The sequence below is a fragment of the Watersipora subatra genome, chromosome 7 (genome assembly GCF_963576615.1).
Source record: "Watersipora subatra chromosome 7, tzWatSuba1.1, whole genome shotgun sequence".
Lineage (NCBI taxonomy): Eukaryota > Metazoa > Bryozoa > Gymnolaemata > Cheilostomatida > Watersiporidae > Watersipora > Watersipora subatra.
Window position 1 is genome coordinate 46,628,693 of NC_088714.1, and position 14,129 is coordinate 46,642,821.

The 14,129-nt window shown below is 36.6% G+C and overlaps 1 protein-coding gene and 1 non-coding gene across 2 annotated transcripts in view; one reads left to right on the forward strand and one right to left on the reverse strand.

The window, feature by feature from the left end:
* LOC137399494 (cilia- and flagella-associated protein 337-like) overlaps positions 1 to 5,445 on the reverse strand; it is a 43,702-nt gene extending 38,257 nt beyond the window's left edge. The window contains exons 1-3 of the mRNA XM_068085630.1: positions 5,377 to 5,445; positions 4,792 to 4,875; positions 3,462 to 3,616 (exon numbers count right to left, since the gene is read on the reverse strand). Coding sequence (XP_067941731.1) covers positions 3,462 to 3,616; positions 4,792 to 4,875; positions 5,377 to 5,418 — 281 coding nt within the window. The 5' untranslated portion in view covers positions 5,419 to 5,445. The remainder of the gene's footprint in view (positions 1 to 3,461; positions 3,617 to 4,791; positions 4,876 to 5,376) is intronic.
* On the forward strand, positions 3,911 to 3,992 carry Trnal-aag (transfer RNA leucine (anticodon AAG)). The gene has a single exon. It is a non-coding gene; the product is annotated as a tRNA-Leu (tRNA).
* Positions 5,446 to 14,129: the final 8,684 nt, after the last annotated feature.

Consider the following 14,129-nt stretch of genomic DNA (forward strand, 5'->3'; position numbering starts at 1 on the left):
TCATACACACACAATCTGCACTGGTCTACCAAACCCGCCTCTCTTTCTCATGTAGTCAGTAGAAGGCTTTCTATGGCTGTTGGCTGCTTGTGATAGTAGATCTTCAAAACTATCATCATATATACAGACCTACCAACACAATGTCTGCTTACTTGCAGATCTACCAACACAATGTCTCCACACTTACAGACCTACCAACACAATGTCTCCTTACTTACAGACCTACCAACACAATGTTTCCTCACTTACAGACTTACCAACAAAATGTCTCCTTACTTACATGCCTACCAACACAGTGTCTCCTTATTTACATACAAACACAGTGTCTCCTTACTTACGGACCTACCAACACAGTGTCTCCTTACTTACAGACCTACTAATACAATGTCTCCTTATTTACAGACTTAACAACACAACGTCTCCTTAGCTACAGACCTACCAACACAATGTCTTCTTACTTACAAACCTTCCAACACAATGTCTCCTCATTTACAGACCTACCAACACAATGTCTCCTCATTTACAGATCTACCAACACAATGTCTCCACGCTTACATACCTACCAACACAATGAAATTCAGCAACAATACAAGGTTGATGATCAATGATAAAGTGAGCTTTTTCGTATACTGAAAGTAAATGGACCGTGGAAGGCTGCTGCTGACCACATGGCTGAGCGACAGGCGACTGACAGCAGTTAACAGAGTCTGACTGATGTCTGGGATACTAACAAACTAAGAGCCCTCTTTAGTACCTAAATGCAAGCCCTAAAGTAAATATGGTAGCTTTTATTTTTAGAACTGCCATGGCATACTTCTTGTATGGCATACTTCTTGTATGCTAGAATAGGTCAAAATAAGTTGGTCAATGTGTAACAATTCAAAGGTCATTGTGGTGCAAACAAATTAGTGGATATGGTCATGTTTTGGCTTCCGATCAGCTCTCATACTAATTGTTGGAAAGAAAAACAACGCAGAAATTTGAGCAAATTTTTGTCACAATTGGTTTCTAGCAGACGGCATCTGAAGTTTCTTCAGTACTCTAAACCGGTGCATATGTAAACAAATTTGTTTCTCATAATTCGAGGCTACCTTGATACTCGAATAAAAATTAACAATGTTCTAGACTTTCCTGTTATAGTTTTAAAATCATAGAGTCCATGGAAACTACTGCAATTGGTAGTAGTAATCAAACAAGGAAAACCCAATGCTTCCCTAACATTTAAAGGTTGACTTGCAACAGAATTTCACATTACAGCTATTTGGTATCAAAAGATACCCTATGTCTTACTCTGCTTTGTTGTAGGTGCAAAATATGTGGAAATGTGATTACAAGCTTTTAAAAGCTAAAAAACGAACAGCTAATCGCAGCCACACGAGACCGCCGTAGTTTGGATTCTCTTTCCAAAACGGCTCAAATGGGATGTAGTTGTACGAAATGGCTTCTGTTTACACTTTCAAGCAACCTCATTCGTCAAAATATTTTCACGAATATACTTCACACATTCAATAAAACCATGTCTATTGTTCTTGCGCGTCAATTTTATTGTCATTGTAATGCTGTCACTTTCAGCACTAATATCTTATAACCTACCGTAAAAATTCGTTTAACTTTTTAATCTCAGCTCGAAGGAGTACACATCATTGTCTGATAATCATGACGAGCCTGTTGGTCACCTGTAATAATCGAAGAGTGCTGCAGAAATTAATCACGAAGTATGGGTCACATGATCAGATTACGTCTAGACGATTAGACCAAACCGAAACAAAACTGTAAAGTAGCGAGTATCTATATTTGATACGGGGTCTTCGGTAAATCCCGAAGTGTTTATCATAAACTAGTGCTACGAGAAGTTTTATATTGCGCCTTTTATTGGCCTTTCAATTCCCGTGAGAACATCACGTGACAAAACAATAACCAACTGTAATGACTACGTCAAAGAAATAAACAGATTCCAATCTACGGCGGCTTTTCGTTTTTTAGCTTTTAAGAGCTTGTAATCACATTTCCACATATTTTGCACCTACAACACAACAGAGTAAGACATGGTGAATCTTTTGATACCAAATAACTGTAATGTGGATTTTGTTGCAAGTCAACCTTTAAGGAAGATATTATAGAAAACTACATGCAGATACTTCCAATGAGAAAAAAAGAAAGATTTTTTATCACAAAGAAAAAAATGAAAGTGATGAAGAAAAAACTCTAAAGTGATTAAAAGTAGAAAGGCTAGTAGTTGTCATTGGAAATAATAGTATAATGATTTTAAAAACAAAATATGAATAAGCCTTGGAAATTTAGGGTGCCAGAGGTCTAATTTAGACTATGTCTGCACAGTTCATCCCCTGTATAGCCAACACTACATCCTAATTCCTCGGTCCTAAATGTAAGTTACCGAAAATTATTCTTTTTATGAATTATAACTATATTAGTTTAGTTTTTACGTATAATTTAGTCTCTTAAATATTATTTAGTTTCTTAAATATAATTAAGGTTTCACAGTTTAGAGTAATGCATATATTTTAATGCTATAATATGTAACTTCCTGAATTATATAACATCAAGTTAGTGAAGTGTAAAACAAATTAAACAAAATGCAGTGAAATCGTATAAAGATTTTGCTCTAACATGCGAAGCGGTTTTCGGAATACCTTAACTTTGTATGTCAAGGTTTCAGTGTACAACAATGTCAACTTGCATGTCGATTGTAAATTCACAAACTCAGATTTAAAGACAATGTGACTTTATTAGCTAATACTAGGTATCTTTTTATATTTATTATACCATCTATATATTATTTTATATTTATTATACCATCTATATATTATTTTATATTTATTATACCATCTATATATTATTTTATATTTATTATACCATCTATATATTATTTTATATTTATTATACCATCTATATATTATTTTATATTTATTATACCATCTATATATTATATATTATTTTATATTCATTATACCATCTACAATCTATACAATGAAATCTTTATAAAGAGTATTCTATGGTGTCAAACTAAAGGGATACAGAAGGACGTTGTCACTAATGCATACAAGTTTCCCAATGAGTTCTCAATCTGCACCCCACCGAACATTCACGCTGCACAATATGGAAAATTAAAACGAAAACATAAGAAAAACTGAAAGACATTTTAGAATACTGTACACAATATCATTACTGTCATGTCTAGCCATGAAACAGTTTTGCCAATTTTTTTCTTAAATACATTAACACAAATGCAAACTTAGACAAGCTACTCATATGAGCTAAATCCATCTCCGCCCCGACTATAGACAAATACACTTTTGTCATTGTATATTTAATAGCCTGTGATTTACACCCACTAATAGCTAAAGCGTCATCTATACATCGAGTAAAGTCACAAGCAATTGGTTATCATTAAGCCCAGGCTGTATAATGGTATAAAAATTTCACAGCCTGTTGCAACTTACGTTGACAAAACCTTCAGTTCAGTCCAGTGAGGAACGAGTGTGGACTTGACTTTATCATCTTTCTCGTAGAACTCTAACAACATGTGTGATGCAAACTTATCCCAATTAACCACGCCCTGTTTGGTCACGTCTATTCTATCAAACATCTGGCCAAACTACAATGTGAACGAGTCAGATCGAAGGTAAATTTAGATTGTAGATAAGCTTGAGAAGATAGTGCAAACCAACATTAAATTTTAGGTTTGGAAAGTTCAAGAATGTTTTAAAACATGCCACAATTAAAAACAGTAGCTGTAATAAGCTCCATGTATGATTTGACATACAGTATGTAGTTTTAGAGTCCCAAATTAACACTAGACAACAATTTATACATTCATGGGAAAAACAGCTGCTGAGTCATTAGATTAGAGATTGGTAAAGTCTATAAACACATTAAACCGATGCATCGAGGTAGCGTGGCCGAGCGGTCTAAGGCGCTGGTTTAAGGCACCAGTCTCTTCGGAGGCGTGGGTTCGAATCCCACCGCTGCCAGATATTTTTCCATTATGAGTTGAGAACAATTTTAGGTATGCTTTACAGCATAAACACTGTTGACTAGATTTATGAAACTCCTAACCAAAGGGAGCTTATCATTATCTGAAGTTGACTGAACATTACCTATAAATTTAAAAATCATATACATATAGTTATATATATCATACACAATGCTATTTTACTGTAAAGTGGCCATGCAAAAGATTAATAAATGAACATCTTAGGAATAGATGCAAAGATTTGTATACTTAATGCATCAGTGTATTGATAAACCATTATAGCAAAGATAGCCATACCGAATACATATTATGAAGACACAAGCAAGAGCAATTGACACAATCCGATGGGCAGGAATTTTAATCTAATGTTTCACCAATAAATAAATTAGTATAAAATGGAAAGACGGTGACGCTCGCTAGACCAATTAGGTATTCTTATTGCTGTTAGTTGGATTATTATGTTAAGTTATTTAAATACAAAAATATGGAAGTCATTTATAAGGTGCATAAAATACATCATTAATTTGCATCTAGAGAATCAAAAAGAGGATAATTAGAAGCAACTTACAGAAGAGGAGTCAAGAAAACCAACATATTGAAAGCTCATCTGTTTCCACCTCAAAATATGCTTTAAAACAAGCTCACAATAATTGGCAATCATTAACTACACACAAAAAGTGTTAGTACGAATAATTTTACAAATTATTTGAACAAAATAAATAATGCTTGGACTGTTTCTTGTTTGTGACATAAAAAAAGCCTTCAAGCAAAGAGGGGTTGAAAGTATTCTTACTCACTTCTCCTCGAGAGCCTGTAGCCCCAATTGTTACCATAGCCTCCACAAACTGTTCTCTAGTAAAATCCAGGAACTCGTCATCTTCCTACCAAAATTGCAAAACTTATTAACTAAAACAAGACATTTGAGAGCTCAAATATAAAACATTCAACGAGTTAAATGTTTTTTAATGTAAAACGTTAAAATTAACCAATCAGGTGTTTAAGGAAGTGAAAGATCAAAAATTAACCAATCAGATACTTAAGAGAGTGAGAATTCAAAAATTAACCTATCAGATGTTTAGTGTGGTAAAAGATCAAAAATTATTCAATCAGATGTCTAAGAAAGTAAAAGATAAAAATTCCTCAATTTACATGTTTGAGTGAATGGAATAGTAAGAAATCTACCAATTGAAAGTTTCAAAATGTGGAATAATTAATGATCAGCCAATTAGATGTTTTAGAACAAAGAATGGAAAGTAATTAGCCAATTAGATGTTCGATGCATTACATTGAATGATCAATCAATTATGGATGCCTATTTTGCGCAAAGAAAAAAATCAGTCAATTCGATGTTGAGGGATGTACACGTAAAATAGCAAACTTACAGAGAACATTTCCATAATTTTCCTGAAATCAGCGATGTTCATTCTAACTTCTAGTTTATCACCATGAACTTCCGACTTTCTGTAACAACAATTACAAGTGTTGCAAAACTTATTGTCTCAATTTCTCTACCATTAAACTTGAAGCATTCGTTAAAGCAGTCAAATCTAGCTGATGGGCTTGTACATACCCTACGCTGGTTATGTACAAGCGCATAATGTTATGTATATACAATGACTAGCTGAATGCCCGGCGTTGCACAGGTAATAAAAACAGTTTACAAACAGTGGCAGGTAAAGTAGTTGCCATTGGCTAAGTTTCTTTAACAGATGACATTGAGTGCCTATTGCAAGTGACTTAAGCTAGTTTAGATCTTTACTATAATAAGAGCTGTTATTATAACTTAAACCAGCATTAAAAAAAGATTGCGCCATGATATATTGTACGCAAGCATGATCTGCGAGTGTGCTATTTTAGCCAATCGGCATTAAAGATTGGCAGGTACATAAATATGTGCACAATTATTTATTAGTATAACCAATTCGGCATATGGTGTAATAGATAGTACGCCTGTCTACAAATATGAAATCCCGAGTTTAATTACTGTGGGAAGCAAAATTTTTACATTCCTAAAACTTTATTAGTATTACTGGACACATGAATGACAGACAAACGAACACTGAGGTTTATAAATGTAAAATATATACAATCACGATTTCTATTTGTTCAATATGAAGCATATTATAGTACACTTCCGGTACAAAAACAATCATTGTTGTTATTTTGCTTATGCTGTTCTATGCAGCTCCCTATCTCATGGCTGGGCCATCTTTAAAATAAAAACATATCTATTCTTAGCAAAAACTAGGTTGCTCAAGAATGTTTTGCAATGTGCATTATATTTCAAAAAAGCCGCTAAACGATTATAAAATATAACCACTCTTCACAGATATTCTTACAGTTAAGAGACAACGCTGACTAAAAGAGTACAGATTTATATAGTTTATCAGTGCAACCAAACGAGTTATCACCAAAAGTATTGACTGGATGTACGGACAAAACAGGAAACTCTGTTATTAGAAATGTTTACGAATGGAGATTCAACTACCAGCCTTACAACCATAAGTGTAATTATAAGTCTACAGCCCACCCATCATCCCACCTAAGCAGAATTTTTACATTCTGCTTATAAAAAAAGGCAAGATTAAACAAGAACAATGAGCATATTACAACCCTTTGATCTCACATCGCGGTAACTTCACACTTCATATATGCTTCCTTAAAAAACCAAAAATTGTACCCAAAGCTGTAATTAACAACATTTTTTCACAAAACAAAATATTCTTGCACAAAAGTGTAACCCATAGTCTGTAGTCTAACAGAGCTTCCGTGTGTGCAGGCATGCAGATGAGGAACCAACTGAAAAGTGATATCCATTCTGTTACAGCACTGGCTTTCTGTGTTAATTGTATAGAAAAAAGCAAATAAACGCTCACGAAAATCACATAAGCTTGGAAGATGCAATTCTTCTCTGGTAATTATTTCATGGGCAGGGCATTTTAAATTGCCTCCTCACAAAAAGAGACTACTTTTGCAGGGAGATTTTGCTTATGCATGTTTACTTATATAAATAAACATTAAAATTTGACTAGAGTAACACTCAGAGCATGTGATGGATTTTACTGAGCTAAACTTTTTCCAATCATAAGTGTTCAACTATTCTCGGATTAGCCCAAAAGCCAGCTTGCGCAGAAAGCGCATGAATTAACACCCACACTTGCTATATAAGCAAAGGTGCTCCAGTGATTAGCAGGAAGGGTAAGGATATGCAACAAGAGAAAATACCCTAGTGAGAGAGAACAAAGAGCAAGTGATCCAGACTACAAATGACAGAACTAAAGACTGAGAATTACGTTCTCAATCTGCATTAAGAACAGCGTGGTAACATTAACTTACCTCTGTGCAGCTTTGCTTATACATATGTCTTGACATTCTTACATTTACAAGAGTAACTGTTTGAGTGTTTATTATTTGTAACACATTTCAGCATTACGCTTAATTGTAGTGAATTGTATCTAATTGCCTATTTTTTCATGCTTATAGAGCTTGTGTGAATAAAGAGCCATACTCATTTATCAGTCGCTTTGCTTGCAACAATTACAGTTGTGCATGAGAGCTATTAGTTATTCGGTGTAAGACAACTTGTACGCAGAATCCACTTGCAAGCGGCTTGTCAGCGCTGACTTCCACAAAATATGTAAAAATTTTTTAATCACCATTGGCGTTCTCTAATCTGGGCTAGTTTCTGAGCGAGTAACACAGACAATAAGGACACACTCGTTCCAACTTTTTATTCTGTTTACACAAACTATTTAGTGTTAATGTCTAACGGATACAAAGCAATGATAGCTATATTTGTTTGCCAGATGTTTTTCTCAGTGAGTATTAATGTTACTTTTGTTGTATAACAGAGCCGAGAAAATTATTTAACCATTACATGTATATAGAAAACCTCACCTTAAACTTTCAGTTTCTGTATAATCTGGAGAGGAAATAGAACGATTTCCTTTATCATCTTCTCGAATCGATGCTGAAGAACTTTTATTTTGTTCTCGTGACATAATGATACCTTGATACCAGCGCTCTTTTACTATTCGTCAACTATGAAATTCGTCACTCCAGTAACACATGTGCCAGTGTGATGCTAAACAGCTTTTTGCTTTTTATTTATCTTGGTGGTGTAAGCACAAAAATACTTTGATTTTAGTTTTAATAATTAATCAGAAAACATATTCAATTGTACGAACGCGCAATTTTACCGAGAAAACATTAAGCCATTAACAACGCAAGGCAATGTCATGCCAACTAAAAGGTTTCCGTGCTGGTCGCCATCTTGAGCAATAACTTCGTTACCATAGAACAAGTGTATCGCTGCCTACAATTGGCTTGTTGAATGTGTCCAGCGACGATGATGAATACCTAATCATTGTATAAAAATACAGCCGCAAGTCCGATGCAAAATAAAACCGAAGGCTATGAATTGTATAGCAGAATCACAGTAACATTTCCAACTGATACATTTTTATTTTATCGGAATGGAAAACTACATTTTTACTGCCAAAATGATTGTGAAGTATACAATCTTTCAATTGAAAAAGTTGAGTATGGCTATGGAATTTTAACGCAGAATAATTGAAGTTATACAGCATTAAATCTTTTAGAGAACATGTGTGGATAATTCGTATAGAAACGATAATGTGAAATTTTGTGTTCCCATACATAAAATAATAAAACTTTAATGACTGATGCATTCAATACAAATTATAATAACTGATTAACAAAAACATCATGCTGATAGGCATTTACGAACAAAAAGCTTATAAGTACGAACTGTTTATAGACAAACAACTAATAAAAATTAAAACTGTATCAACACGATGATATTATTGCAGTGTAATGGGTAGCCTTATGAACGTGACCTGGAAGTGACTTATTGAAGATCAGTCTAGATGGGGAAGGAGTGAACGGAGGACAAAGCATGAAGGACTTGAGAGGCAGCAGTGAAGAAATCAACATATAATTCAACTAGAGGTGAGTTATCGAATACTACTTGCATTGTATGGCGTATTGTCAGAATAAACTAAACTCTCCATACTGAAAGAACCAAAACAGCCTACAAAACAATACATAGACACTCTATCTAAGAAAAAAATTAACCTTATTTGCCTGTTTCATTGACTGATACAGTTAACTGTAGTGTGTGTATCTACTATTACTATAAACATTCGAGATGGCTAATAGTCAAGGTAACACCAAAGATGACATATTCGTCAGGAGAAAAGGATTTTCCTATAAAAGTTTAGCGATTTAATGGAGGACTTTCAAAATGCAATCTAATGTTTACAAGCTTGTAAATGACTACAGCAAGATATCTGAAAAACAACAAATACCTAGCATGCTTGTGCGGATGGGCGTGGAGAGCATACCAATTTATTCTCACTCAGTTCGTGTATGATGAAGATGAGGAGGGAAAACAAAAGACATTGGCTAACACCATCAAGATGTTTCACAATTACTTCGAACCAGTGAAAACATCATTTATGAAAAGGTCAAGTTCAATACGATGAGGCAGGGTGAGTTGAATATACACCAGTTCATTGTAGATCTCCAGGTGCAGGCAGCTATTGCGATTATGGTGCGGTAAGAGGCAACTTGATTCGTGATCGTATAGTGGTTGGGTCAAGAAGCCAAAGCTGAGAGATTACCTTATGGATATTGAGGACTTAGGCCATAACAAGTCTAGGCCTATACAAAAAGCAAAGCAGTGACTGACGAATCATGAGCAGACCCCTAAATTCAGTGCGCCAACTGCACTGATAATTTTGATATGCCCCTACACTCTTCCGAAACGGAACTAGTTGGTAAAGAACAACTAATTATTCTTGGCTAGCCAGCCATGTAAAACTTTTTTACGTATGTCCCTTCCATAGATTTCGAAATTGCCTACCAAAAACTTCGACTTGTAAAGCCTGTGGGGAGAAAGGCCATTGGGCCAAATCCATGGTATGCAAGAAGAGTGCAAAACCTGTAGATGAAGTCGACGAATCAAAGGAAGCCTTCGACACCGAGTTTGTTGATAGTCTTTATTCGGGGTCAGACTCCTTCCATCTATATGGCCACCACAAAGACGACCTTGACTGCATTACGGAGACGCCTTAGACAGGGTACTGTGAAATTCCAGTGAAAACCTCCAAGGTGAGATTCTAACATGATATGGAGGCATCAGTCACTGCTCTCCTATCAAGGTTAGCCAAAGAACTTGGTTTAAAGTTATAGAAGCTAGCTGAAACTCTCAAGGCTGCAGGTAATCAAGACTTGGATGTGAAAGGATATGCGATAGTCTATCTCAATTATAAAGGGAGACATGTTGAAGAGATGGCATATTTCATTAAGGGTTTAGTCACGCCTCTACTCATAAAACCAGAAATCTCAAGTCTTCAGCTAGTTGAGTTTACCGATGAGATCACCACAATACCATGGATCCGGAAATTTTCTAAACTGTTTCAAGAACTCGGCACAATGGAGACAGCTGTGATCATTGCTCTAAAGCCAGACGCTAAACTGTTTGCACAAACTGTACCGAGAAAAGTAGTGGCAGCTGGAAGAGAGCTGCTGAGAAAAGCATTGAATAGAATGGAGACATTAAGAGTGATTAAAAAGAAAGAATCTCCTGCTGAAGGGTGTTCGCCATGTATTGTGGTTCTCAAGAAGAATGGGTTGATCAGAGTCTGTATTGACTTTACCAAGTTGAATGAGTCGGTACTGAAAAAATATCATCCATTACCGACCACTGATGAGACATTGAGCAAACTGGGAAACGCAAGATACTTTAGTAAGATGGATGTTAACAGTCATTATTTTTAGATAAAGCTTAGTGAGTCAGCACAGGAGTTCACAACTTTCATCACACCTTCTGGTAGGTACTACTGTAAGCTCTTACCCTTCGGTATCTCATCAGCTCCTAAGATTTTTCAGAAGGAAATGCAAAAGATCTTAGTCGGGATACCTCGGGTCATTTGTCAGATGGACGGCATTATGGTACGTGCATCTACTGAAGAAAAGTATGATGTAATTCTAGCACAAGTGCTATAGACGCTCCAAGCAGTTGGAATATTGCTCAACATTGATAAGTGTGAGTTCGACAGAAACTTTATCAGGTTTCTCGGACATGTCATTGACAAAAACAGAATACATGTAGACCCTAAGAAAACCAAAGTCATCTTAGAGTACCCAGCACCGAAAAATAAGAAAGAGCTCAGAAGGTTCTTTGGGTTGATAAACTACGTCAGGAAATTTTTACCCTCACTAGTCGAAGACACCTCAGCTCTTAGGGAACTACTCAAGAAGGATAGAGAATAGGTGTGGGAAGCAGCAAAGATGAAACAATTTGAAAACTTCAAGAATAAGCTGTCATCGCCAGCCACCTTTGTATCATACAAGCTGGAAGCTGAAACAATGCTAAGCACTGATGCTTCATCATATGGTTTGGCACTGCCTTGTTATAGAAATCAGGATCAGACTGGAAGCCTGTAGTCTATGCTTCTAAAGCAACGTCACCAACAGAAAGCAAATATCTTCAAATTGGGAAGGAAGTTCTGGTGATAGCCTGGGCATGTGACAAGTTTCATTATTTCCTAGTAGGAAGGAGATTTAGCATTGAATTAGTTCATAAACCACTGATTTCTATGCTAGGAACTAAAGAGCTGGCTGAACTTCTGATACTAGTGCAGAGATACAGACTTCGGCTGCTGGCATATGATCATACAATTTCGTACACACCAGGTGAGAAGTTAGTCTTAGCAGATGCACTTTCTAGAGCTCCTTTCAAAGACAAGATCATTAGTAAACCTGACAATGATAGAAGAACTAGTAGAGACATTACCGATATGAAGGGATAGGTTGGCAAGACTACATGCATCCACAGTTCCTTCAGTATCATCATCTGCATGATGATACTGAAGGAAGTTTACTTCTAAAGTATGTTTCAGTCTTGGCCAGCTTATCACAAAGTTCATCTGGCGGTACAGAAATTCATCACCTTCAAAGACTACCTGACGGCCATTGATGGCATTGTGTTCAAAGATGACTAAGTATTTATTCCAAAGATAAAGAGAATAGGTCTTCAAAAATATTCATTGGGGGTACCAAGGTGGCACTAAGTGCATTCGGCGTGCTGGTAAATTGGTGTGGTGCCCAGGAATGTCTACTAATATCTGAAACATATGTGCTGAATACAGTCGTGTACCCTGAGAAGAACTTTGTCAAACACCTCTTCCTGGAAGACCAAGGTGGCGCTTGGCAGCTGATGTATACGAGAAAGCGGGTCAGAACTACCTGGTGATGGTAGATTACTACAGTCGTTACATAATAGCTGAGAAGGTAGAAAATTGTAAGTTGAGAACCATCTGCAGTGTAATACAGATTAATATATGCAAGCTAAGTATACCATACAAATTAGTGACTGACAATGCAGTGTACCTCAAAGAGATGTGTGAAAAAAGTGTGGGATATTGAACACGTTACATCACCTCCAAAATATCCACATAATAATGAAGAAGCGGAGAGAGCAGTTCAAACTGTCAAGGGTTTACTGGCAAAAAAACTTTTATCTCCGAGCAGCTCTTTGTAGTTATCGTGACACTCACCTGGAATCTGGTTATTCACTAGCGCAGCTATTATTTGGCAGAGGTGTGAACTCGATGGCATTAATAATACTTGCTCAGTCAATGAACAAAGGTTCATGAACAGAGATGCTCGATCCAAAACTAGGCAAGCTTCCAACTACAATGCTTAACACAGGGCACGAGGCAGTAGTGCGTTCAGGTTACTACAGCCTGTGAAAATAGTTGAAGGTAACAAAAAGAAACCACTGATGGCAATGGTTGTAGGGACTAACAGTCGAAAAGTGTTAGCTGAAAAGGGCGGCATTATTTTATGACGGAACTGAGCGCAGATATCCAAAGCTGGTAAAATGACGACAGACCCCATTGTGCAACCAGAAATAAACTATCCTGAGCAGTGTAATAAATTATCAGTTGGAGATCGTTCACGAGCATCAGCTCCTAGTACTGAAGAGGTGAGAGCCTCTAGCTTTTTGCGGGCGATAAATCGTAGTTCTGAGGCAGCGACAGCGTCTTATACCTTGAGAATGACCGCTCCAGATACTTGGGAGTCGCCAGACTCCAGTAGCCAGAGAGCGACAGCTCCTAGTACTCAGGATTTAGCAGATTTCGGTGTCCAGAAAGTGATAGCTCCTAGTACTCGGGAATCGTTAGGCTCCGGGTTCCATAGAGCGACAGCTCCTACTAATTCCAGTGAAGTCGAAGCGAAACCTAGCCTACAGCCAAATTCAGTAGCTCTAACAGACAATCCATCTAAGTCAACTGCAGTAACTACAGTATTACAATCATCATCATACAATAATCGATCTGTGGACTGGTAGCCTCTAATCGGGGCTTTGTCAATGGTCGCATAACGCGAACAGGGTGTATAAGCCGAGCTCCTAGGAAACTGAACTTGTGATAAATATTGTGGTTACTGTTTTGTTATGTTTTATTGAGTTTAGGCATTGTATATTGCACACCCTCCGTATTGTGTTGTTGTTTTAGCCTAGCTGTTGTTCTGAGAAACATTCTTTTCTGCAACCTACAAGTGTCCAATGTTGAGGTCAACTCAATACCGGGACTCAATTGGTGCATGGCATCAGGGTATATATGTGCTAACCGCGAACGATTTTGGAACAAATCCGTCTTCATTGTTGTTGGACCATTACGGTTCACTTCACGACGTAGGGGCTGTAGGGAAGTTGCGTTTGTAGATACTAATCTGTTCACCATCAAGGAAATTTTTTGCACCTTATTACAATCGACTAAAGTTTCTTAGCATTCGACATATACCATGTACACTATTTTTTATGGATTACTGCAGGTATAATTCCCTAACTGCAAGAACGCCTATTATGTCGGCATTCTACAATGAATGACCTATGTAGGGTCATGTAGTCATAGAGAATAGAATGATCTCTCTTTTTTTAACAATGAGAATAATACGCCAACTCTAAATACAGTGAAACATGGATAACTCAAACTTCACCGGACCGAGCGAAAGTGTTTGAGTTATCAGAGCGTTCAAGCTATCAAAGCACAGTCACAAGTGAATGTATTTATCAGTAGATACATATACAAACTACATGTAT